This window comes from Callospermophilus lateralis, chromosome 6, assembly GCF_048772815.1.
Source record: "Callospermophilus lateralis isolate mCalLat2 chromosome 6, mCalLat2.hap1, whole genome shotgun sequence".
Taxonomy (NCBI): Eukaryota; Metazoa; Chordata; class Mammalia; order Rodentia; family Sciuridae; genus Callospermophilus; species Callospermophilus lateralis.
The window spans coordinates 103,154,919-103,177,767 of NC_135310.1; the positions used below are offsets into that span (position 1 = coordinate 103,154,919).

The 22,849-nt window shown below is 43.4% G+C and overlaps 1 protein-coding gene across 2 annotated transcripts in view; it reads left to right on the forward strand.

Annotated features, from left to right (window-relative positions):
- Positions 1–234: 234 nt before the first annotated feature.
- The window catches only part of Tram2 (translocation associated membrane protein 2), a 79,865-nt gene continuing 57,250 nt past the window's right edge, over positions 235–22,849 (forward strand). For both annotated transcript variants that reach the window (XM_076858605.2, XM_076858607.2), the window contains exon 1: positions 235–450. In XM_076858605.2, the coding sequence (XP_076714720.1) occupies positions 331–450 (120 nt within the window). In that variant the 5' untranslated portion in view covers positions 235–330. The remainder of the gene's footprint in view (positions 451–22,849) is intronic.

The following is a 22,849-nucleotide window of genomic DNA, read 5'->3' on the forward strand; positions in this document are numbered from 1 at the left end:
ACACTGCGGCCGCAGCCTCCCGCGCGGCGCCGGCGGCTGCAGGGTTAAGCGCGCAGGGGGCGGGGCCGGGGCCGGGGCCGGGCGGGCCCTGCTCGCGGAGTGCGGGCCGCGGGTGGGGAGGGGGCTGCGGCCGGGGGCGGTTCCGGGCGGCGGGGGCGGGAGCGGGCAGAGGAAGGGGGCGGGGCCCAGAAGTTGTTCCGCGCAGGGCGGGCGGGCAGCTAGGCGAGCGGTCGGCGGGCCGGCGGGCGGACCGGGCCGTGGCTGGAGAAGTTTGCACTGCGGCTGGTGAGCGAGGGTGCGGGCCCCGCCGGCCGCTGCGCGCCCGCTGCCATGGCTTTCCGCAGGAGGACGAAAAGTTACCCTCTCTTCAGTCAAGAGTTCGTCATCCACAACCATGCGGACATCGGCTTCTGCTTGGTGCTCTGCGTCCTCATCGGGCTTATGTTCGAGGTGAGAGACTGAGGAGGGGGTACTGGAGGAGCAGGCAGTGCCTTCTGTCTTACGCCACGGGATACTCCTGCAGGTCCCCTGGTCCTCATCTGAGCTTAAACTCTGGGCTGTCTTGCACGTTATCTGCACCCCGGCTTTGTGCCTTGGACCCCCGTTGGCCTGTACCCCAGTCAACCCAGACAGTACCTCCAGCTTCGCGCCGTGCCAGTTGTGCCATACTCTGCCGCCCCCTTGGGTACCCACCGTATCCTTGCAACCCTCTATGCAGCCCTGAAGCCAAGTCTGGACTTCAACCAACCGCAGCGCTGCCACCCTGGCCCGACGCGTGGGGTTTCCTTTTTGGCATCCAGGAGTCAAGCCGGGAGACTCCCAGACCCGCAGTCATTGCACAACCCGTCTTGTCCCAAATGGGGGTCACTAGCTTTCCTGGGCTCTTACGTGGGAGGAACCCTGACCCTTTTCACCTCCCTTCTAATTTTCTGAGTGTTTTGCATCTTTACCTCTGGAACGTGCTCCAGGTGTTCACGTGTAGCCCTGGCTCTATCCCAGCAGTGGCCTTCTGCTTATTATTTTTAATTATGGCATAAATGGCGAGTTTTGAGGTACCCTTTGACACTTTATGGACTGTCCCTTTAGATCCATGTGTGATGGACTCAAGAGCTTAACCCCTTTTATAGGGCCAAGGAGAGGGACAGGGATACCCTATACTTTTAGGGGAAAGGTGATTTTCTTGTGGCTGCTGAAATTGGGGGGCAGAGAATGGGAGCAGAAGATGGGATCCTATAAGGTCAGCAGTGCACTGGTGTAGGCCTCAGAACAGGGAGTTTAGTAAGCCAACAAGGGGTCAGAATCCAAGGGGGCTGATGGGAAAGACTCTTTACTCCTACAGAAAGAGAGAAATGTGATTTTCAAAAGTGGGTAGAACTGGAGGAAACTGGGTATGGATTCGCTGTGGTCTATCTTGTCTCAGGCATGAGATATGTAAGTGGCACTCCCCTCAAGGCTACCATGGTCGCCTCTGGTTCCTGTGAGTAGGCTCCTTGTCCTCCCTTCTGGGTAGGGTTGCTTATCTGCATTCTGGGGGATGTGTTGGAAGCTGTAACCATTTAAAAGCTGCCTTGGAAATGGAGGATTCCTAGGCTGATTCCTCCTTCTGTGTGCCTCTGTCTCTGGGTCCCCTGTCTTTCTGTGGATGACAAGGGTCCTATTTGGTTGGTAGGTCTGCCCTCAAACTGGGGGCATTCTGTGGTGGCCAGGTCAGGTTTGGATGTGTGCATGTGACCTTGGCTGGGCTTCAGGGTCTGTAGGAAATGAGTCTGAGTCTGGAATAGGGGTCTCTACTCTTCCATAGAGCTCCTTTCCACAGCCCTCCTGTGATGTATTGAATGGTGCTGTGCCCCACTCTTTGCTGTCTCTAGTCTGACTGAAAAACTGACTGCAGCCTCTAAGTTTTCCCATTGTTGAAGAAGTTGGTAATACCTTGTCTTCCTCACAGGGTGGTTGTAGGTGGTTGTGGTTAGCAATAGAAGCCTTAATGTTTCCTACTAATGTGAGAATCAATTTCTTGCTCTTGGAGCACTTTTATTATTTATCATAATGATAACTTAATGAAATAACAGAAGATTTGTATTTGTTGATACCACTGTGTCTGTTTGCTGCCCTGCATTCCAGGAAGCCTCCTGGGAGAGGAGGACCTAGTCTTGGAGTGTCTGGCTAGAAAGACACACGTGTCATCTATAAACCTCATAGCCACACCCTCTGAAGCAGACACATCTCTTGCATAGCCTGTGGCTGTCTGCTATGTTTCTGGATTTGTTAAGGTTTCTGGCTCTGCCTCCTTTATCTTTGTGTAAAAAGAGCTATATAGTGTGTGAGCTCCAAACCTCCTTCTATCCTTGTGTCTAGTCTTGTAGAAAGTCCTGTGCACTAAACCTGCCAATCTTTGGAAGTCAAAAGGTGCTAGGAACTCTTCTTCCTGGAACTACTCTCTCCTCCTTAGGAATGGACTGGGGAATATGGAAAGGGCCTGGTTGAAATGCGTGTAGGCCCCCTTTTTCCACCATCCCCACTTCTCTTCCCATGGCACCTTAGACCTACCAAACTTACAGGGCAGGTTTCTCCTCTCAGAAGTGCTCTGTAGATTGTCAGTTACTACTGGTCTGTGAGAAAGAGGGCTTTACTCTGAATCTCAAGTGTGAAGGACTTGCCTTCTGTGCTAGACACATAGTAGGTCCTGTCTATTCCACCAACTAACTCTGTACAGAGATTTTTTTTTTTTTTTTTTTTTGGTAGGGGGCGGGGGTGGGCTTTGAACTCTGCTGCCTCTACAAATGAGAACAGAAACATCTAGGGTCCAAAAGAAACCAATATAGGCATCTTCATACTTGAAGTAAAATGAGTGAGAGGGAGGGGATGAAATGGGGAGGTGCCTCAAAACTTAGCACAGGACTGACTGGATATTTAAAGGTCTTCTGGGTTCTCTCCTGATGTGAGTGTATGTGATGTGAGTGTATGTGGGGATGCATATGATGGGGAGGGATACAGTCCAGAAGTCAACATAGTTCTTCATTGAAATGAGTACAGAGGGGGGTGCGGGGGTGTGGGGAGAAAGGGGGAGACGCCATTAGGCTCTTGAGTTCCTGTCTTGTGCCAGGCCAGGATTCCTTCATTTCAAAGCTGGGCCAGGAAAACTCAATCATTATTCTTCCCACAGAGAGCAACTCTCTTGACCACTCTCCCTCTGGGGTCCCCTGCCCAGTCTTGGTTTATAAGATGGGCCTCATGTTGCCCACCATCCCACATCCTGGGCAGCTACAACCCTGTGTGTCCATCTCAGCTGTGCCTTGCTAGTCATCCCTGTAGTATTCATGGCCCTTCATTTCCCTCTCAAGAACCTCAGGGTTTCAGCTCCTTATATTTAGGGAGATGTTGACTCTAAATTCCTTCCCTTGGGATCACTTCCTTTGGGAACACACATGAAAGGCTGTCTGGCCTCCCCAGCACTTCTCCCCCTGCCCCACCCTTTGTGTTTAGTTTTGGGTCATCCTACTTCCAAGGCAGGGGCAGGTTCTTTCCCCTGAATTCAGGATTTCTCCCTGTCTTTAGGGCTGTTTGGAATAGAGCTGGGCTGTGCAGCCACAGCACTTGGCTAAAAAATGTCAGGAATGTGGAACTTTATTTTCCCCCTCCTTCCTTTCCAGCTTTCTCTTTCTTAACTCTGCTTTTGGGAGAGGTGGCGCCAGGGGGAGTTTTCTGCTCAACAGTTTGGTCCTTTCTTAGGTGGAGTCTGGTCCTGACAGTCCTTCAGGGTGTGGGCACCGGTCGGGTGTGTGTATGTGTCAGATTTGAAATTAGCCTCCCTCCTCCCCTTTCCCTTCTCCATCCAGTGTCCTGTTCTGTGCCACGTTTCCAACTGAAGCAGACAGGGGAAGAGGGAAACTCTTTCATTAGCGAATGGAGAATGGGAAGAAGGGGAAAGAGAGGAAGCAACTTATACATTATCTTTAAAATGTCATTTCGAGACAGAAACTTTTTTCCCCCCTTCAAATTAGTCTCTGCAGGTGGAAAGAAATGTTTGTGAAATTCTGTCATTTGTAGCTTTGGTTTCTGTTTGGTCTGTGATGACTTAAGGATTTAGGACCCAGAGGAATTTTTGAGTAGTGGCTGTTTTTGTTTTTTAGTTGTTTTGGAGGTAGGTGTGGCATATCTACCTTTTCTCCAGGAACTGCCTTCTTCCTTGTTCCTGACTCGATGACTGACTTGTCAGGATGAAATGTTTGCAGAATATGAGTTTATCTCATGTGTTATAGCCATTAGCTATGGCAACAGTTCACATCTTCCCGCATATCCCTGTAGGTATTATAACCTGAAATGGGCTCTTTGCCTGTCTCTTAATGTTAGCATTGTAAAATGATTATTCTTCTACTGCATTCATAGAAGGAAGTATGTAAATGTCACAGATATACATCTGTGGACATAAGTTGTCTTTCTTTGACTAACTTCTAATGCACTTTTGAAGGAGTTCCTTTGTCCCTTTTATAGCTCTTTGCTTCCCTGCTTTAGTCTATGATATGGTCCAGTGGTGGTGTTAGAGGAAACCATGAGGGATTACTTATTGTTTGGGGTGTCCTTGTTTGATAATTGGATTTCTATGTGTCTGGCTCAGTGATTTGAGCCATAAAGCAAAAATTTGGAGCTAGATATTCTCCTGGTCAAGCCTCCAGTTTAACTGTATTGTGTAGAATATAAGGGTACTTTGGTTATTCCTGTTTCTTCCCTTGACAAAAATGTGATATCCAGGAAGAGGCATTGACCAGTTAGTGAATGTTTGATACTAATTTCAAGATGAAGACTCATATGTGTCATTAGCATTATGCCTGGCAAATGGCCCCTTCCTCGATGGGCTCAGCAGTCACACTGATGACTGCTGTGGGCTTCATTGTTTAATCTCTGAGTCTACCTTCCATCCTTGGATGGTTATTGGGTATCCTGGCTACGTTTCATTCTAGAGAAGACATGTTTTGAGATGGAGTCCTTTCCCTGAATTCCCCAGTAGCTGTCTGTTCTCTGAATGGTTCAATCACTGGCTCTACCTGAGTTCCTTTCTTCCCAAGGAGTCCCCTGTGGTATGAATGAACATCTGTTTTCTGTCTGACATCCACCTTTTTAGAACATGGGCTGTGGGTCTTGGTGCTGCTGCTGTCAGCTTTGTGGAGAAGCAAAAACCATAAGAAGACTGCCCTGCAAGCTAAATAGGTGGCGCTTTTCTCTTGCTTGCCCTGTTGTCTGAAGCCTCAGTCGTGCATTTCTCAGAGGCACTGTCCAGGCTGGTCACAACAGAGCGCCTTAGTCCTGACTGTTTGTAGAATAACATGTGTTGCTATGGTGAAAGCTTCACTCTGCCAGGCATGAACTCCTTTTTGATCTGTTTCTTCATGGGCAGGGGCCCCAGAAATCACTCTGTGGCATAGCTGATGTACCTCTCATTCCCACCCTGATAAGTGACGAAGCCAGAGGTTTGATAAGCTTGGATTAGAGTTCCCAAAGGACAGAAGTGCTTTCTAATCAGTGAGAGCTCTATTAGCAGGCCTTGGTGGGAAACTGCTGATACTATCACTTAACCTTTCTATCCAGCACTGTGTATCTGGTATCCATTGGTACCTAATGGTTAAAGAAGAAGGGGGAGAAGAGAAACCAGTAAAACTACTAACGGTTCCCAAACAATCCTTTCTATTTCATGAGCAGACCTTTATCACACTGTGCTCCTTTGCCTTGATTTACCTCCACTGTCTCAAATGTCCTTCAGTGTATGGGAACCAAACCTAACTTAGTTACAGCTGCTTAATGTTATGAGTAACTATGGTTTATAGAGCTTTGCAAGGGCTTCTTCTGGATGGTGATTTTCAGCAGAGGAGAAATGGGACCAGATTATGAGTGGGGGGTTTCAAGGCCTCTGGGTCCTCTGATGATATTGTGGGAACCTAGAGTTAAGGAGGATGATCTGTGGCTTTCTACCAGAGCCCTATTGCCTCTTCATGTCTTCTCTGATTTGTCTGGAAGAATTGGCAGCATTTTACATCTGTGAAATGCTTTACTGACCTTACCCTGTAATCGGGATAGTTTATGGAGGCTGTCATACCCATCCAGAGCCTAACTTCTAGAGGAGGAAATTTGGCCAAGGACCATCCACTCTGCATTAGAGTTGGAGCCAAAATAAGAATCCAACAATGTCTGGCTTGCATTTAGAGCGCAGCCCTAATGCTCCCACAAATGGGGCGTCTTCGGAATGTAGCCACAGGCTGCTTTATTTTTTTTTGTCTGAGTGGAATCTGTTTATTACCTGGAAGTAATGTCTTTGGGTCATTGTTCCACTTTCTGCCTGGAATAATCTTTGAAATTTGCATCTCTCTGAAAGAGACCACAGAGAATGACCCAAATGTATGTGTCTATCACCTATGAACATGGAAAAATGGGCACAGGATTTGCCTCCCATTGAAGTTACTGCCTGATGTTACCTAGCATCCATGTAGTTAGGTGGTTCTTGTTGTCACTTCTGCATTGCCTTTGTCATCAAGTTAACATTGTGGCCATACACGTTTAAGATCTTAGAGGGAAACCCAAGAAGTTTTCTAATGTGTTTATGGAAAAGAAAAATAAGACCCCACCCACCCTAGAGGTTGGGAGATTTGCCCAGGACAGTAGAGTGAATTTTTAGCAAAACTGAGGCCATGTCTTCTGAACTGTCTCTGGTGTATCTTCTACATCTCCACCTACTGGGATTCTAGACTCTATCTTTAAATGCCAATCTATGGGTAGAAGTCTTGAAATTGATATATCTTCCTTAAGAGTTCTGTGTTGATTAATTTAGCACCTGAATGTCTGTGTACTGCTGTGTGCATATGGGAGCTCTGTGACGCAAAAAAGTTACAGTGTGGGGACTTAAAATTGATGTACTATTTGTGGATAGGAGTCATGTCCTTTTCTTCCTTCCTCCTTTCCTCCTTCACTCCCCCTCTTCCTTCTTTTCTTCTGGGGATTGAACTGGGGCCTGTACATGCAAGGCATGAATTGTATACCTCCAGTCCCAGAAGTCAAGTCTAAAGCTTGATGTGAGTGGGTGGTGCAACATCAAACTCTTTGGTTTCAACCTCAAGCCATTGCTTTTGGTGGAAAGGGCAATTGATTAAAGTAAGACCTGACCTTTGGGTGTGGGATTGTCAGTATTCAGAGAAGAATAGTTGGCGGTCGCTTCTAGATAGTTTGTAGGGCACAGCTATCTGAAGGCAGTTCACTGGAGAAACTGTCACAAAAATTCCATAGATTTGGGTGTTTAAGCAACCAACACTTTATTCTTATATTTCTGAAGTCTGGGCAAGTCCAGGATCCAGGCACTACATGTTCAGTGTCTGGGGAGGGTCTGCTTCCTAGTTCATAGATGTCTATCTCTGCAGAAAAAAGTGAGAAAGAGAATAAAAGGTAGAGGGAGAGATTAACCTCTAAGCTTTTTGATTTTTTAATTTTTTATTTGTTCTTTTTAGTTATAATGACAGTGGAATGTGTTTTGACATATCATACATACATGGAGTATAACTTCCCATTTTTGTAGTTGTACACGATGTAGAGTTACACTAGTCGTGTATTCATATAAGAACATAAGAAAGTTATTCATTCTACTGTATTTCCCATTCCCAGCTCCCCCTTCTCCCCACTCCCCTCTATCCAGTCCAGTGACAACTCCCCACCCCCACCCAGTGCTGGCTTATTTTGAGTCAGCTTCGCATATCAGAGAGAACATTCTGCTTTTGTTTTTTTGGGATTGGCTTATTTCACTTAGCATGATAGGCTATATTTACTGGTAAATGTCTAGGCTGTTTTATAAGGGCACTAATCCTATTCATGAGGGCTCTACCCCATGACCTAATCATCTCTCAAAAGTCCCATCTCCTAATGTCATCGTTTTAGGGGGTTAGTATTTCAGCATGGGAATTTGTGGGGGACATGTGTATGCCTGTCTATAATGGGCAGTGTGTATATATGTGTGTGTACACACATGAAAGTCCTATTTCTAGTAGAGGGAGTTCTTTAGTGGTTGAAACCCTGGCTGAGGTTAGGAAAATTCATCCATGTGGCTTTTAAAGACTTTTAACATCAAACCCCCTATCCTTTAGGGTGGGTGGAGGCAAAGCTCACAACTCAGATAGGAAGGTCATAATCCTCTGAGCAATCCACTGCCCTGCCTTTGAAACCGGGAGAAGACTTTTCAAGGAAGCTCCTGGATTTTGCAAGGGCGGAGTATTGTTAATTTAATCAGTTTGTTCCTTCATCTTTATTACAAAAGTGCAGATACCTCTCATAGGGAGTATTTAATTTTTCCTTTTCACAGAGAGTTTTAACAAATTCATTGAGTGACCTGACACTATTATGAAGACTTTTTTTGGCTCCTGGGAAGGGGGAAGGATGTGTCTGTTTTTTGTTTTTGTTTTTCTTTTAGTTGTACAAGTTTTTGAACTCAGGGTGCTTTACCATTGAGCTACATCCCTAACCCTTTTTATTTTTTTAATTTTGAGACTGGGTCTTGCTGAGTTGTTTAGTGCCTCAGGATCTCCCTAATTTGCTGAGGCTGGCCTGGAACTTGAGATCCCCCTGCCTCAGCCTCTTGAGTTGCTGGGTTTACAGGCGTGGGCCATGAAGCCTGATTTGAAGGTATGTTTTAGGACAACAGATAGAGATGGAATTTATACAACTCTTCCCTTTATTCCCCTGGTGACTTCCACCCTCTCCTTTGAGGGATGCCCAGAACATGCTCCCATGCTTATTAATCATCAAGTGTTGATGGTTAGGTCTCTGTCTGACACAGTACCAGATTCTTTGAGAAGGTAGCATCAGGAGTTGTGGAGAGTGTGGCTTGGGTTTAGAGGTGACATGACCAGCTCTTTCCTTAAATTTAAGAGCAGTCTGGGGGCTCCTGACCTGGAGGAGCAATCCTTGGGTAAACAGGCCTCCCCTCCAGCAATTCCTGGAGTCCTGCAGGAAATCACAGAGCCTGCTTACAATGCTTACTTTCCGGCTGAGAGGAGGAATTCCTCGGAACTTGGAGCAGAACTTAACTTTTCAGACCCTACATTTCTGGAGTTTAAAGTATGTTTTTAGTTTTGTAGTCTTGACTTTGTGCTGGATCAACTTTTGACCTCTATGGCCAAGGAATAATTTTTCATATGGATTTTTGTGACTTGTTTGGAAGAGGGATGTTGAGGTTGAAAGGAATGAGTGATGGTTGATTTTTGTTTTTTGTTATTTTTTTTAAATAGCCTAAGGGGGGCATGAAGGAGGTGTGTTCTTCTTCCAGTGTCCTTGAGGCATGAATTGTGCTGGAGTGTGTGGTAAAAGGAATGAGGAGTAGGGCCTGTGCTTTTCTGGTAAATAGCTGTGTGGCACACTCGAGACCCTTTACCTTTCTGAGCTGCACTTGCTTTATGGGATCGTGGACTTCATTGGCCCAATTGTGCCTCTTTAACATGGGCATGTACAAAAGGGTCAGAAAATGTGTAGAGAACTTAAGTTGGCAGTTGCTAATTAGATGCACCTTCCTCCGATCATACAGATGTAGGAGAAACTAGAGTAAAGTTGTAACTCCCTTAGGTTAGAACACTCAAGTTCTCATCTTGACTTTATTTCATATTTCAGTTGAAATTGAGTTCTATCCTAAAGTTGGGTTTGGCATGTAATTATAGCTTAGCCAAACCCAGGGAGGGGAAGGAGAAAATCCATATATTAGAAAGGAATCTTTGTCCAGGATAGGAAGGGGTGGGCTTGGCTTTGTGACTGTCATAGCAGAGGCCCTAATGGCCTCTGTAAGGCTGACCAGGGAGTAGCATGACGTGGTCTCTGGCTGGGCAGATTGGCTCATGCCCTCTGCTCTGCCAAGTCAGGTTTTATCACACCAACCTCTGAATGTAGCTAAGACTCTGTGCTTGAGCAAGTATTTTCATATTTGATGGCAAGCTCATCACACAGACACATGTGCACTTCTGAAGCCTTTATTTTGAGATCTGTAGGGTCAATGTAGTATCTGAACCTAACCTGTGATCTGACACCCCTTGGTCCCACAACCCCCATGGCACTCCAAATCAGGCCTTGCTCAGCAATATATAGTGCTACATCTACAGGTTCCTACTTCATCTTGCAGATATTTTCAACTATTCTAACCTAAAATGGCTTGCTCTTTTCTTCTAAATGATGGGAATGAATTAAACTTGAATTTAAAAATCAATTTCTCATGCATACCAGCTACATTTCAAGTGCTTTTGACAGTGCTGGTCTACACATTGCTTTATGAATTTGTGTTTTGTTTTTGTAGTAATAATGAGTAAGGGATCCTTGTGGTGTGGGCTCTGTTGGGAAATCATCAGAGGCTATGGACTACAGTGGTCAAGGTCTTGCATGGCCCTAGAGCCAGACTGCTTGAGCTTGAATTCTGTTCTACATAGTAGCAGTGGCATCTAGGCAGATCATTTAACTTTTCCATGCCTTAGTATCCTCTTCCATAAAATGGGGATAATAATATATCAGACAGTTGATGGGAGTACTGAAAATGCTAATAGAAACACAGCACTTTGGAGAGGGCTCGGTGCACCATAAGAACCCAGTATGTGTTATTTATATTATTATTACATGTAAAAAGTATTAGAGTAATATCTTGACCATGTTCAGTTCCTCTTTGTGGCTGCCTCATCCATTTGGAACATAATTGAGGAACAGGATTCAGGTCAGAGTAGCTGGTGTTGGCCTTGATCCTGTGCCCTAATGTCCTGGACTTCATACCCAGGCTAGTCCTTCAGGCCCTGTTCAAAACCCACCTGCTCTTGCTTTACACACAATGTTATAGAGAATGGTTATCAAGCTTATAGAAGAAAGAATACGAAAATAGGTGGTATAGATAGACTGGTGGGAGAGTTGTCCATTATTAAATACTTAGAAAAAATAAGAAATGAAAAAAATCTGAACACTTGGTATTTCTTAGTATGATCAAACAGCTGCAGTGGATTTTAAAATTATTAGAATAGTAAAGTATAATACACGATCATAATGATTATCCTGTAGTTCCATGAAAAAGGAAAGGAAATCCCCAAATACAAAATCCAGAATGCTTCAAAATCTGAGCACTGATATGATGTCATAAGTGGAAAATTCCACACCATGAAACCTTGTCTTATGCACAAAATTATTTAAAATGTTTATTTATAAAATTATTTGGGGGCTAAGGCTGTATCTCAGTAGTAGAGTGCTTGCCTCACATTTGTAAGACCACACATTCAATCTCCAGTGTTCATAACAATAATAGAATTATATTCAGGCAATATATATAAAGTATATATGAAATATAAATTTCACATTTATCCGGGGTCAGTAGTGGTGCATGGCTGTAATCCCAATGGCTTGGGAGGCTGAGACAGGAGGATCACAAGTTCAAAGTCAGCCTCAGCAACAGTGAGGCACTAAGCAACTCAGTGAGACCCTGTCTGCAAATAAAATACAAAATAGGGGATGTATGTAGCTCAGTGGTTGAGTGCCCCTGATACCAAAAAAATTTTTTTTCATGTTTATATTTGGTTCTTATCTCCAAGACATATATATGCAAAGAAAAAATCTAACACCCAGAACGCATTGCAACCTGTATACTCATTTACATTTTAGAAGTATGTTTAGCCACAATAACTAATGTTAAAGTTTCAAACCTAGGCCTGTGGTAATGTTATGCCTCACCTCGTGCCCAGGAATGGAGTTGGCCATCTGTGGACTGAGATATCTGAAACTATGGTACCCAAATAAACTTCCTCCTCTGATATTAGTCTTATCAAGTCCTTTGGTCCTAGTTACCAAAAAGCTGACTAAAACTAGTAATATAGAAAATTTGGATATCCAGAATAATTCATCCCTAGGAATTTTTGGGGAGCAACACCTTTCTAGCCCTGAAAGATAGTAGGTGTCCCCCAAAATGAGATGAGGCAAGAGATGAGGCAAGAAGGTTCAGAGGTGAAATGATTGGTTTATGAGAGTTTAACTGATTGGTACATTAAGCCCCTAATAAGGATTAATTGCAGTCAAGGTGTGGCTGGAAGGGGTGGGTCACTGAAGGTTTGCCTTTAGGGTATATGTTTTGTCTGTGGTGAGGGAAGTCTCTCTTTTTCTGCTTCTTGGTACAATGACCTGAACTGCTTTCCTTTGCTATTATTCCTTTCTGCCCTGAAGTTCTGCCTCACCTTGTGCCCAGGAATGGAGTTGGCCATCTGTGGACTGAGATCTCTGAAGTTATGATACCCAAATAAACTTTTCCTCCTTTGATATTAGTCTTATCAAGTCCTTTGGTCCCAGCTACGAAAAAGCTGACTAAAACAAGTAATATAGAAAATTTGGATATCCAGAATAATTCATCCCTAGGAATTTCTGGGGAGCAACACCTTTCTAGCCCTGAAATAAAAAGGATAGTTGGTCTGCTGTACAGTACATTTATTACCCAAGACATCGAAAGAAGCATTTTTGGCATTCTTATCACCTAGCCCTGAAAGATATTAGGTGTCCCCCAAAACTCATGCATGAGATGAGTGACCCAGACTTTGACTTTTTTTTTTTAAAAAAAGAAAAACTTATTCAGCAAATATGCCTACTCCGTGTAAGGCAATAAAATCTGAAATAGAAGCCAGTTAACATATTGACACAACTTATTCTTGTGTGGTCATTATTGGAGTTTGAAAAATAAGAATGTGAGGCTTCTTGGCCTCTCTTCCCTGAGTTTCTTGTGTCCAGAGAACTCTAGGCATGACAATTATGACCTTGCCAGATTGTCACTGACCGATTACCACACCTTTAGCCTTTAGCTGTGGGACGGTCAAGTGTAACTTGGCCAGTGTTACTCTCAGTCCTACCTTTCTGCATTGCTGCTTCTGTGGCCTAAGGTAGGTTAGTCTGGACAGAGTTAGTTCTTGCCTTCTTGTGCAGATGTTGATTAATCACTGCTTTTGTGAGAGCCATCATTCTAGGTGTTTAGAACACAGAAAAAAGACTCATTGCCTGACCCAAAGGAACTCACCTTCCTGTTTATTAAAGAAGACAGATAAGCAGACGGTCACTTGAGGATTAGTATTCTAATTGAGTTGCCATATTGGTTGTCTGTGTCTAGCATGCAATCCTATTCTACCAAACAGGATTTCCACAGGGGAAAATATCCTGTGATTCTGGAGGTTGAGACAGGAGGATCATGAGTTCAAAGCCAGTTCTAAGCCAGCCTTAGCAAAAGCAAGGCACTAAGCAACTCAGTGAGACCCTGTCTCTAAATAAAATACAAACTAGGACTGGGTTATATGGCTCAGTGCTCCTGAGTTCAATTCTAGGTACCCCCCCCCCCCCAAAAAAAAAATGAACAATACTCTGTCCTTGCAAAATTCAGGAGCTTCCTTAAAAAGTCCTCTCCTTGTTTCAAAGGCAGGGCAGTGGAGGCTCAGAGGATTATGACCTTCCTATCTGAGTTGTGAGCTTTGCCTCCACCCACCCTAAAGGGGCATTATGGATCATGATGGGGGGTTGATGTTAAAAGTCTTTAAAAGCCACGTGGATGAATTTTCCTAACTTCAGCCAGGGTTTCAACCTGGAGGAGGGGCTTCTAGCTGAGAATTGGAGTAGGCACATGCTAAGTAAGGCTAGGAACAGAGGAGATGTGCGAGGTCCTAGACAGAGAGAACAGCACATCCTCATGCAGATAGAGTGATGAGGAAGGTGGGAGTGGGGAGGAGCCTGGGATAGTCTATAAACTAGTGACATAGGATGCTCTGGGGATGGGAAGGAAGGGCAATAGTGAAGGTGAGGCCAGATCATGGAGTGTCTTATCGGGTCATGCTCCGGAGTTGAGACTTTATCCTGGGTGTAATGAGGAGCCTTTGAAGAGTTTTGGGGAGGATAGTGATGTGATGACATTGCTGTGGAGAGTGGTTTAGAAGGTGAGACTGGACATAGGGAGTCTGGTTGGGAGGCGTTGCAGTGGTCCATGTGAGAACTTCCACCTGGGGACCTTTCTGTCGTGACCACCAGCCAGGAAGTAAGCTCCACGGAGCAGCTGGGACCCATACACCAGAATGCTTCCTGGTACTGATTCTCAGATCTCTTTCCTGTATGTTTTATGAGACACATAAAGCAGCAAGGCCCAGGTGTGGGGTGGGCACCAACATTGAGCCTAAGAGAGAGAAACAGTGTTTCTGTAGACCTAATTATCTCTCTGAGGCTGCGTTGATGCTGGTCTTGCCCTTGAACATGGATATCATTCTGTTGTACTGTCTTGTGTTGCCTCTGCATGACTTTTACCACTGAAGTGTTCTTCAGGTTTATTAAAAAGCTATTTGTTTACTTGTTATGTGGTTTCTGTTTTTTTAAAATGGAGGTCTTTAGCAAGTTATAATATCTTTTTCCTTTATTCTTTATTTTTTCTTAGCTAAATAAACTATAAAGAGAGTTGCATGTGGGTCCCATGGCCTTACCTGAGGAAGCAGGCTTTGTTTCAGTGCTCAGTGGAGGCTGAGAGAATGTCAGCTCCCCTTGTGGAGGTGTTTCTAGTTATAGAGGGGGTAAGGAGGGACAAGGGTGGTTGGTGGGCAGAGGTCGGTATGGCCTATATGTATCATTGATTCAAAAAAGTTATTGAGTGCTCATTAAATGCCGAGGTCTATGTGTATTTCATACGTAACAGGGGTGTCAGCAAATAATTTTGAGATTTCTTTGACAATGTGATCCACTCATCCCTAAACTTTTACGAGGCCCCTAGACAGGTGCAGTGAGGTTTTCTCCTGGTCTGTTCTGGCACCTTGGGGATCTTCTTACCAAGGCTAGTTGGTGATACCTATGATTTTATTAGCCTCCCCACTCCCTAACAGGACGGTAGTTTGCAGTTTCCAGGAATACAAATACCAAACAGAAACTCTTTATTTCCCCTCTTTCCTGGTCCATGCTTGCTTTGTCCTACACGTCTGTTCTGGTTTTCCCTCCTGAATTACTCCCAAGTCACCTCTTGCCCTTAATGTTCTTGTCCCTAGCTCTGACATGTGGCATCTCTCACCTGAATGGCTGTGGGCAGGCATGATGTGGCCCTAGCCCCTCATTCCCTGTGATCCTTCCTCCATGCAGCCACCATGAACTGTTCTCAAACACAGAGCTGAGCATGGTCTCTCCTACTTTAACTCCTCCTGGGGTGCTCAGCTAAAGGCTTCAAGGCTTCGTGGTCTGAGCAGCTAAAGTCTTCAAGGCTTCCTTTGTCCTGGACTCCTCTGCATAGCCCCAGGCCTCCCCTCTGCCTGTCTCTCCTTGCAAACCAGTCCACCTGTGCTTCTTGAATGATCCCTTGTCTTCCCTGCTTCTCTGCTTTAGTTCATACCCCCTTGCCCCCTGAATCTTCTCCTCAGTCCCTTCTCATTCTGCCAACTCCGGCTTCTCTTTTTATGTCCACCTCAGATATTGCAGGAGAACACCTGCTCAGGATGCTTTCCTGGCCTTCCTTTCCTAGTAGAGTGAATTCCTCTTTCGAACCCCCTCTGCCTTCTTTTGTTTATTCATTCAACAGACTCAGAGAGTATTTGCTCTCTGCCAAATGCTGTTCTTGGGACTAGGCATAAAAGATGAAAAGGTGAACATTCTGCCTCTTCAGAAGAGCCAAGAGTCTTCAGAGAGGTGACAGTATCATTGCTGCACTTGTGTGTTCAAGGTCCAGTTGCAGGTCAGGAAGATAGCAAAACTCCTTGGGAGGGTTAGGGACAAGTATTTTAAAAAGAAGGGTAGCTGGGCCTTGAAACCTGAGGGATGTTGACCAGGCAGACATTTTGGGGAGAGGGTGTTCTAGACAGACAAAGCATGGGGGGACTGGTGAGTGTCTCTGTGTTGCCGAAGTTTGTGTGTGTGTGTGTGTGTTAAGACTGGCAGTAGTGGAAGATGAGTTTGGACTGACAAGCAAGGGGTACAGGCCATGGAGGCCCTTGTCCAAACGTTTGGACTTGGTGTCAGCTTAGGTAACAGGGAGCCCTGGAAGATTTCTGAGCAAGGGTGTGACATGAACAGATAATGGGCAATAGGGCTGACATGGGCTCCTTGATCTTGCTGTGACCCCCTACCTCACCCTAAAGGAAGGAGTTGTTTCATATTTTTTCAGTGTCCCTAGCACCTCTGTACCTAACACGTGGCTGATGTGAATTTATCAAGGATGGTCCTGTGTACACACAGTGTGTCTTGAGTGGCCTTTCTGCTCTTGTGGTTATTTGAAGTTTTTCTGTCCACACTGTCACTTCTGGGTTTTCAGGTAACCATTTAGAGATGCTTATGAGCACATTAGTAATGCTGGCTACTTTAGCATATGCATGCAGATAGAGAACCTACAATCTCAGCTTTTTAAAGCTGAGAAAAAAAAATTTTGGTATAGGTCCTATTTGGTGATACATCACATGACTCAGAAATCAAAAACTGATGGGAAGAAATACATTGAGAAATGTCCCTTTCCACTCACCGGTTCACATCCACCTTCCTGTCCCTGGCCCTCAAGTAACCACTTTTAGTTTTGTGTGTCATTCCTGTTCAGTTTATTTATGCAAATACAAGCAGCTATAAATATATAAGACAGTACATCAATATCTATACACATGTACATATATTTTTGTCTCTTTTCTTACACAAAATGAAGCATATTGACTACACTGTTTTGTACCTTACCTTTTTAGTTACTCAGATATCTAGGAGATTTCTCCATGTCCATACATTTTCCTCATTGATTTATAACATCTCGTAGTCTTTCTTAATGCAAGTTCATTTTAATTCATTTAGCAGTTCCCTTTTGATGGATACTTGGTTAGTTTACAGTCTTTTGCTCTTATAAACAATGTCACAATGAATATCATGGTATTTATGTCATTTTGAATCCATATGAGCAGATCTTGTGTCTATTTGGGCATAGCAAAGGTGGAATGAATGGGCCAAAGCATAACTGTATTTGTTTTTTTAAAACATATTGAAAAAGTGTTCTTGTCCTTATTAAATACCATGAATTTAAATCAATGAATCCGCCATTGACTCTATCATGTACCCATGAAAATACAGTATGCTATATATTGTCATCTAACACAGTGCCCAATATGTAATAGAAAACAAATACCTAGATATTTTAAATTACTTTGGTATGTTTGAATAATGAATTATCTTTCAGCTGCTCCATGCTGCTTTTCTTTCCTCTGGCCCTTCATGTAAGTTCTTCCCTCAGGTCAGCCTGTCCTGGTCCTGACAGCCCTTGTCTGTATATGGTCCCATTGCTCTTTGTGCTTGTCTTAGGGGCTATGGGACCTCAGTTTCTTAGGGGCGCAGCCCTTGCTGACCATAGTGTCTCTAGCACTCAGCAGATCACTTAGTATTTGATGGCTCTCATGTAATATTTTTAGTAAATAAGCTGTAAAGTAGAATTGCCATTTGATAACCCCCTTTTTAAAGATTTTTTTTTGTATTTTTAATTGAGATACCATGTATCATTAAATTCCCCATTTTAACATATAATTTTAGGGGCTTCTAGAATCTTTACTGTGTATCATAGTATTATCATTATCTAATTCATAACATTTCCATCATTCCCCAGAGAAACCTGGTAGCCTTCATTTCCTCTTGCTCCCACTCACCTCAGCCCAGAAACCATTAGTCTACATTCTTTCTCTGGATTTGCCTATTTTGGGTATAATATGTGGCCCTTTGTGTCTGGCTTCTTTTACTTAGCATAATGTTTTTGAGATTTATCCATGTTGTAACACGTGTCAGTACTTCATTCATTTTTATGACAGACTCGTTCCATTGTATGGATATACCATATTTCATCCATTCATTAGCGGAACAACATTTGTATTGTCTCTGCTTTTTGGAAATTATAAATAATCCTGCCCACACTTCATGTACAGGTTTTTGTGTGGATAATATGTTTTCAGTTCTCTTGGGTATACAACTATGTGGGGAATTGCTGGGTCTTAAATAATTTTAATATAGGTAAGGAGCCAGCATTGAAATCATATTGAATAGCTTGTATTTTTCATCTAAGAATTATATCTCAAAGTCAGTTACAAATGTAGCTCATTATTCTGGTTTTATATAGTGGTGCTGGTTATGGGAGTCATATTTGATGGACTGAAGGATAATAATCCAGCTGTGACTCAGAGGCAAATGTTGTTAGAGTTCATATGATAGTTTACTGAATGCTTACCACATGCACCATGCTAACTCTGTGGAGTTGCTGAAACACACAGGATGCTGCCCTTGCCCTCATGCCATAATTCACTTGAAACAACTAAATATCAATCTCTATTGAACCAGTTAGGTAAACTATTAATATAACCATAGAGTGGACATAGTCACTGTTTAAAGAATATGATGTCAGTCTCTATGTGTGGTCATGGATTAATGTCCGAAACAAAAGAGGTTGCAGATTAGCATGTATGGAATGAGCCCATTTTAATAAAAACCTATTTGCATGTGCAAAGGCAAAACCTGGAAAAAGCACAGCAGATTGCTAACATTAACTCAGATTTCAGCATTCTCTTTTTAAAAATTATTTTACAGTAGTTGTGTATATCTTTTAAATTCATTCGACTTCCCCACAGTTGTTCTTTGGGAAAAAGAAAGGATATTTGAGATAAGACATTTATCTGAAACATTAGATATCAATATAGGATTTAATACTCATAACAGCATATGACTAAATGCTAGTACATTCGTGGTAAGCAAGCCCAGAGGTGAGAGGGCTTTTAGATTCTAGCCATCAGGGCATCGTGAAGAATGGGATTCAGCTTAGCCTTTAAAGGATGGGTAGCATTTACATAGTACTCAACAGTTTGTTGAATCAATGATAACTCATGCCTTGTGCTTTGAGTGCCCTCTTTGTGATAAGCACTTTGGCTGTATTTTCCCATGCAGTACTCATAGTCACTGTGGAAGACAGATGCTGTTATTACCCTGTTTTACACATGCGTGAACTGAGGCTTAGAAAGTCTAACCTGACCAGACTTCCATCTCTCACGAGTGGCTGAGCCAGAATTCACAGTCTTGCTTCCGACTTCATAGCCTGAGTCCTGTGCGTCATTTTAAATCTGAGACAGAGGCCTGGAGAACTCAAGTCATGTGCCTTGGGTCACACAGCTAGAAAACTGAGGAGCCAACATTTGAACTCATGGTATTCCTGTTAATCTGTCATGTGTATAACATAAATGTTTCCTCATGTAGGCGCCAGGTTCTTGAAATCCCTGGGTCAATGGGAGACTGGAAGGTTGTGGGCCAGAAAGGCTTGTGAATTTTTTCTTGGAGATTCACATGTTAGAGTATAGTTTCTTGGACAGGCTTAGGGCCACATCTCTAGCCTCTGGCACAATTATTGAATCTTTTGCTGTAGAACGTGGGGACAGCCTAGTGGGAGGGTCCTGTTTGCTATTGCTTTGTGACTTTTTGTTTGAATAAATCATGATTCGCTATTGAACCGTTAGACAACTATTCACTGTAGTTGTCTAATTAATCCTCCCCATAGTTCTTAAACTCAAATTATTCAACCTACATGCTATTAAATTTCATGTGGTAAGTATTAGAAGTATCTGAGGGCCATCACCTCTTCTTTTCTTTTTGGTTATAATATATGTCATTATGGATGATTTTTTAATTATGGTAAAATGCACATAACAAAATCTACCATCTTAACCATTTTTAAGTGTATTTTTAAGTAGTGTTGACCACATTCACATTGTATGACTAACATGTAGAACTCATTTCATTCATTCCACAAACATTAATTGAGTACCTGCTCTGAGATGATTAAGATATACTCCCCATTCAGTCTGGGGCGGGGAGGCGGGGGAAGAAGACTGGGAAAGCCAGTGTTATGGTCAGCATGGTCAGAGTAGTGAGGTGCTCTTTCTGGGATTGGGTCCTTTCCCAGAAAGAGCACCTCACCTCTTGTGTGTCCCAGGCAGAACCACACCACCAACCAGGTCTCCAGGGTTTCTGCTTCTCTGGCTTCCTTCTTGTCTGCTTGCTGGTTGTGTTTAGCATCTCCTCACTCCCTGGAGGAATTGTGCCTCCTCTACTCTCCAAAGCCCTGGGGAGACCAAGCTAGCAGATTCTGCATGTAGAAGAGCCATACTCTGTAGCTGGGCCCATGTGGCCTGGGGTGGGGGCAGGGCAGAAGAAGACTGCTGCCAAAACCAGAACTTCACCAAACCCCAAATCAATGTTTTGCCCAAATATAGTATCCTAACCTTCCACCCGTCCTGTTTAAGCTAAATATACCAATCTTCAGCTTGCAAGCTCAGCTTCTGCCACGAATGACTCCTGTGATTATTCTGAAGTGTGTTTTCTCCATTTCACATCTAAAAAAAAATGACTATGGTGATGTGGCTGAAGGCTCTGACAAAGGACATATGTAAAACTAAACAGATTGGAGAGGGCTGGCTCCAGGTCACGTTTGGTCTTGTACATTTCTATGACGACCCATTGAACCTGGAAGATAGTGATGGCATCTGTACTGTCCAGTGTAGGACCTCCTTAGGAGAAGAAGGCTTACTATGGTGATGAACTTGCAGGATCTCCTTCCCCAGAAAAGTAAGCTGCAGGTTTGAGGCTTCATTGCCATTCCCATCTGGATAAGCACTTTGTATCCCACTGAATCATGTTTATAAATACAAAGACATGTGTACAGCCCAGGTGCAAACTTTGATTTCAAATTGACTGATTTTTGACCACTCCTTCACTGAACTAGATAACTTGGTTAAGTTACTTAACTGTGCCCAGTTTTCTTGACAAAAGGATGAAAATATTTGTACCCACCTTATTGGGTTTTTGGAAGGACCAAGTAAATTTTTAATGAATGTATAGCATTTTAGCAGAACCTGATGTACAGTAAAGGATTAATCAATATGTGTCATTTTTAGTACATGAATGTTAAATAATGCCATGCATATTGCAGCTATCCTTAAGCAGCCATTTTCTGTACTTCTGATTTTTAGGCTCCAGGTTTTGTGTAGTCTGTATATCCTGGTGTGCCTACTCCTCACCAGACACATCTTTCATTCCTTACCCAGCTATTGCTGCCTGGACCAAGACTGGGAGTAGACAGGTTGAGATATCTGCTGGGGGCTTCTCCTTGAAGACTGTGAGCCCATGTACTCTTGAGCTTCAGCTCTGAGCCTCCAGCCATGTGTTGCCCATGGATGCCTTTTGGCAAAGACTGTGAGCTCCAGAATGACCCCTCTCCTTTTCCCCTTCTCAAGGATCAAGTGACTCTGGTACTATATCTCCCTTTCCTACTGGGAAGAATTCTATGAGGGTAAATTACATGGGGATCAGCTGCTTGAAATATGTTATACAGAACCGTGACCTAACTATCAGAACATTTAAAAAAAAATAATAGGGATCTTTTTTAACTTTATAAGTTACTATTGTTGAGGAACTTTCTTTACTGTTTAAATATGACTTCTGTAAAAAGATTTCTTCAAGCTATTCCATTTAACAGTTGATTCAATTTCTACTGCTTTTGTGCCCAGACACTATGGTTTTTCATGGATGTAATAAAACTTCACAGACTGAATTCTGATTTTTTTCCCACTCAGTAGTATAGCGAAATATTTTGAGATGTTCACATTTTTAAAAGATGAGTCTGTTCCTAAATGCTTACTAGTAAGGGATTGGTTAAATCAATTTAAAATGATGACATAAATCTCTGTGCAATATCATAGACTGTAGGATTGTGTTTCTTTTTAAAATGGATTCAAGAATGCCATATTGATGTGGACCTTTTTTAAGTTTGAATTTATTGTATCATCTGTATGGATGATCATCAAAATAGTATCAGTGAAGGCTGGGGATGTGACTTAGTGGTAGAGAGCTGGCCTAATATGTGTGAGGCCCTGGGTTCAATTCCCAGCACCACATCCACTGTGTCACAAGAAATTGATAAAAAGAAAAAAGTAGTTATCAATGATTTTCTCTGTGCAATAGAATTTCAAGTAATTAAAATTTTTTTCTCCATAATTACATCTGTCTACTCATATACATTGATATTTGTTTCAACAAATATATTATTTTGATGATCAGGAAAAGACAAATTAAAGCTGTCTTGTATGGGAAAAGATGGAAAGTTTGGATTAGTGCTTGGAGAGGAGGAGAGGTTCATGGGGTGAGGTGGAGAGAGCTGGCACATGGGCAAGGCCAGTGTACAAGGAGGAGGGCTCTGCAGCAAAGCTGCTAAGGGTGTTGGAGAGAGGAGCCCATGCCCTGGACCTTAGAGATTTCATTTCCACCTGCTATAAATGAAAACTCCACTTTACAGAAGCCTTTTGAAGAGAGGGTTAATACAGGGGTCCTTTAAACTTTATTGAAGCCTATATGAAAATATCAAGAAAAACTCAAGATTGATTCAAAGTGGAAATGAAACTTCTCAGTTCCACATATTAACTGCATAAATCTCATGAATGCAATGGCCTGTGGTGGAATTTTAAGCTTTTAAAATGGCAATTGAAAATTTAAAGTATACACCCAACACAGCAGCCCATTGCTGCCTGGTGGGGCATGGGGTGGTGTGGAAGTGGCCACCCATTCCAGTTTTTGGTGAGAACTGTTCACTCTGGTTTCTGAAAGGCACCTGTCCCACCGCACCCCTGGCCAGGGGTGTGGGAAGCTCACAGGTGGTGGGGGCAGGGCATGTGGTATCAGTGAGGGGTTCTGTGAAGTTAGAGGACTTGCTTGCCTTGAAGAATCTCCTCTTGCCGAGGGCTGATAACCCGGGGCTGGTGGTAAACTACCTACCCTTCTTTACCTTCCAGCATATGGAAGGTGTGCACTCACCTGCTATCAGGGGGAAGAT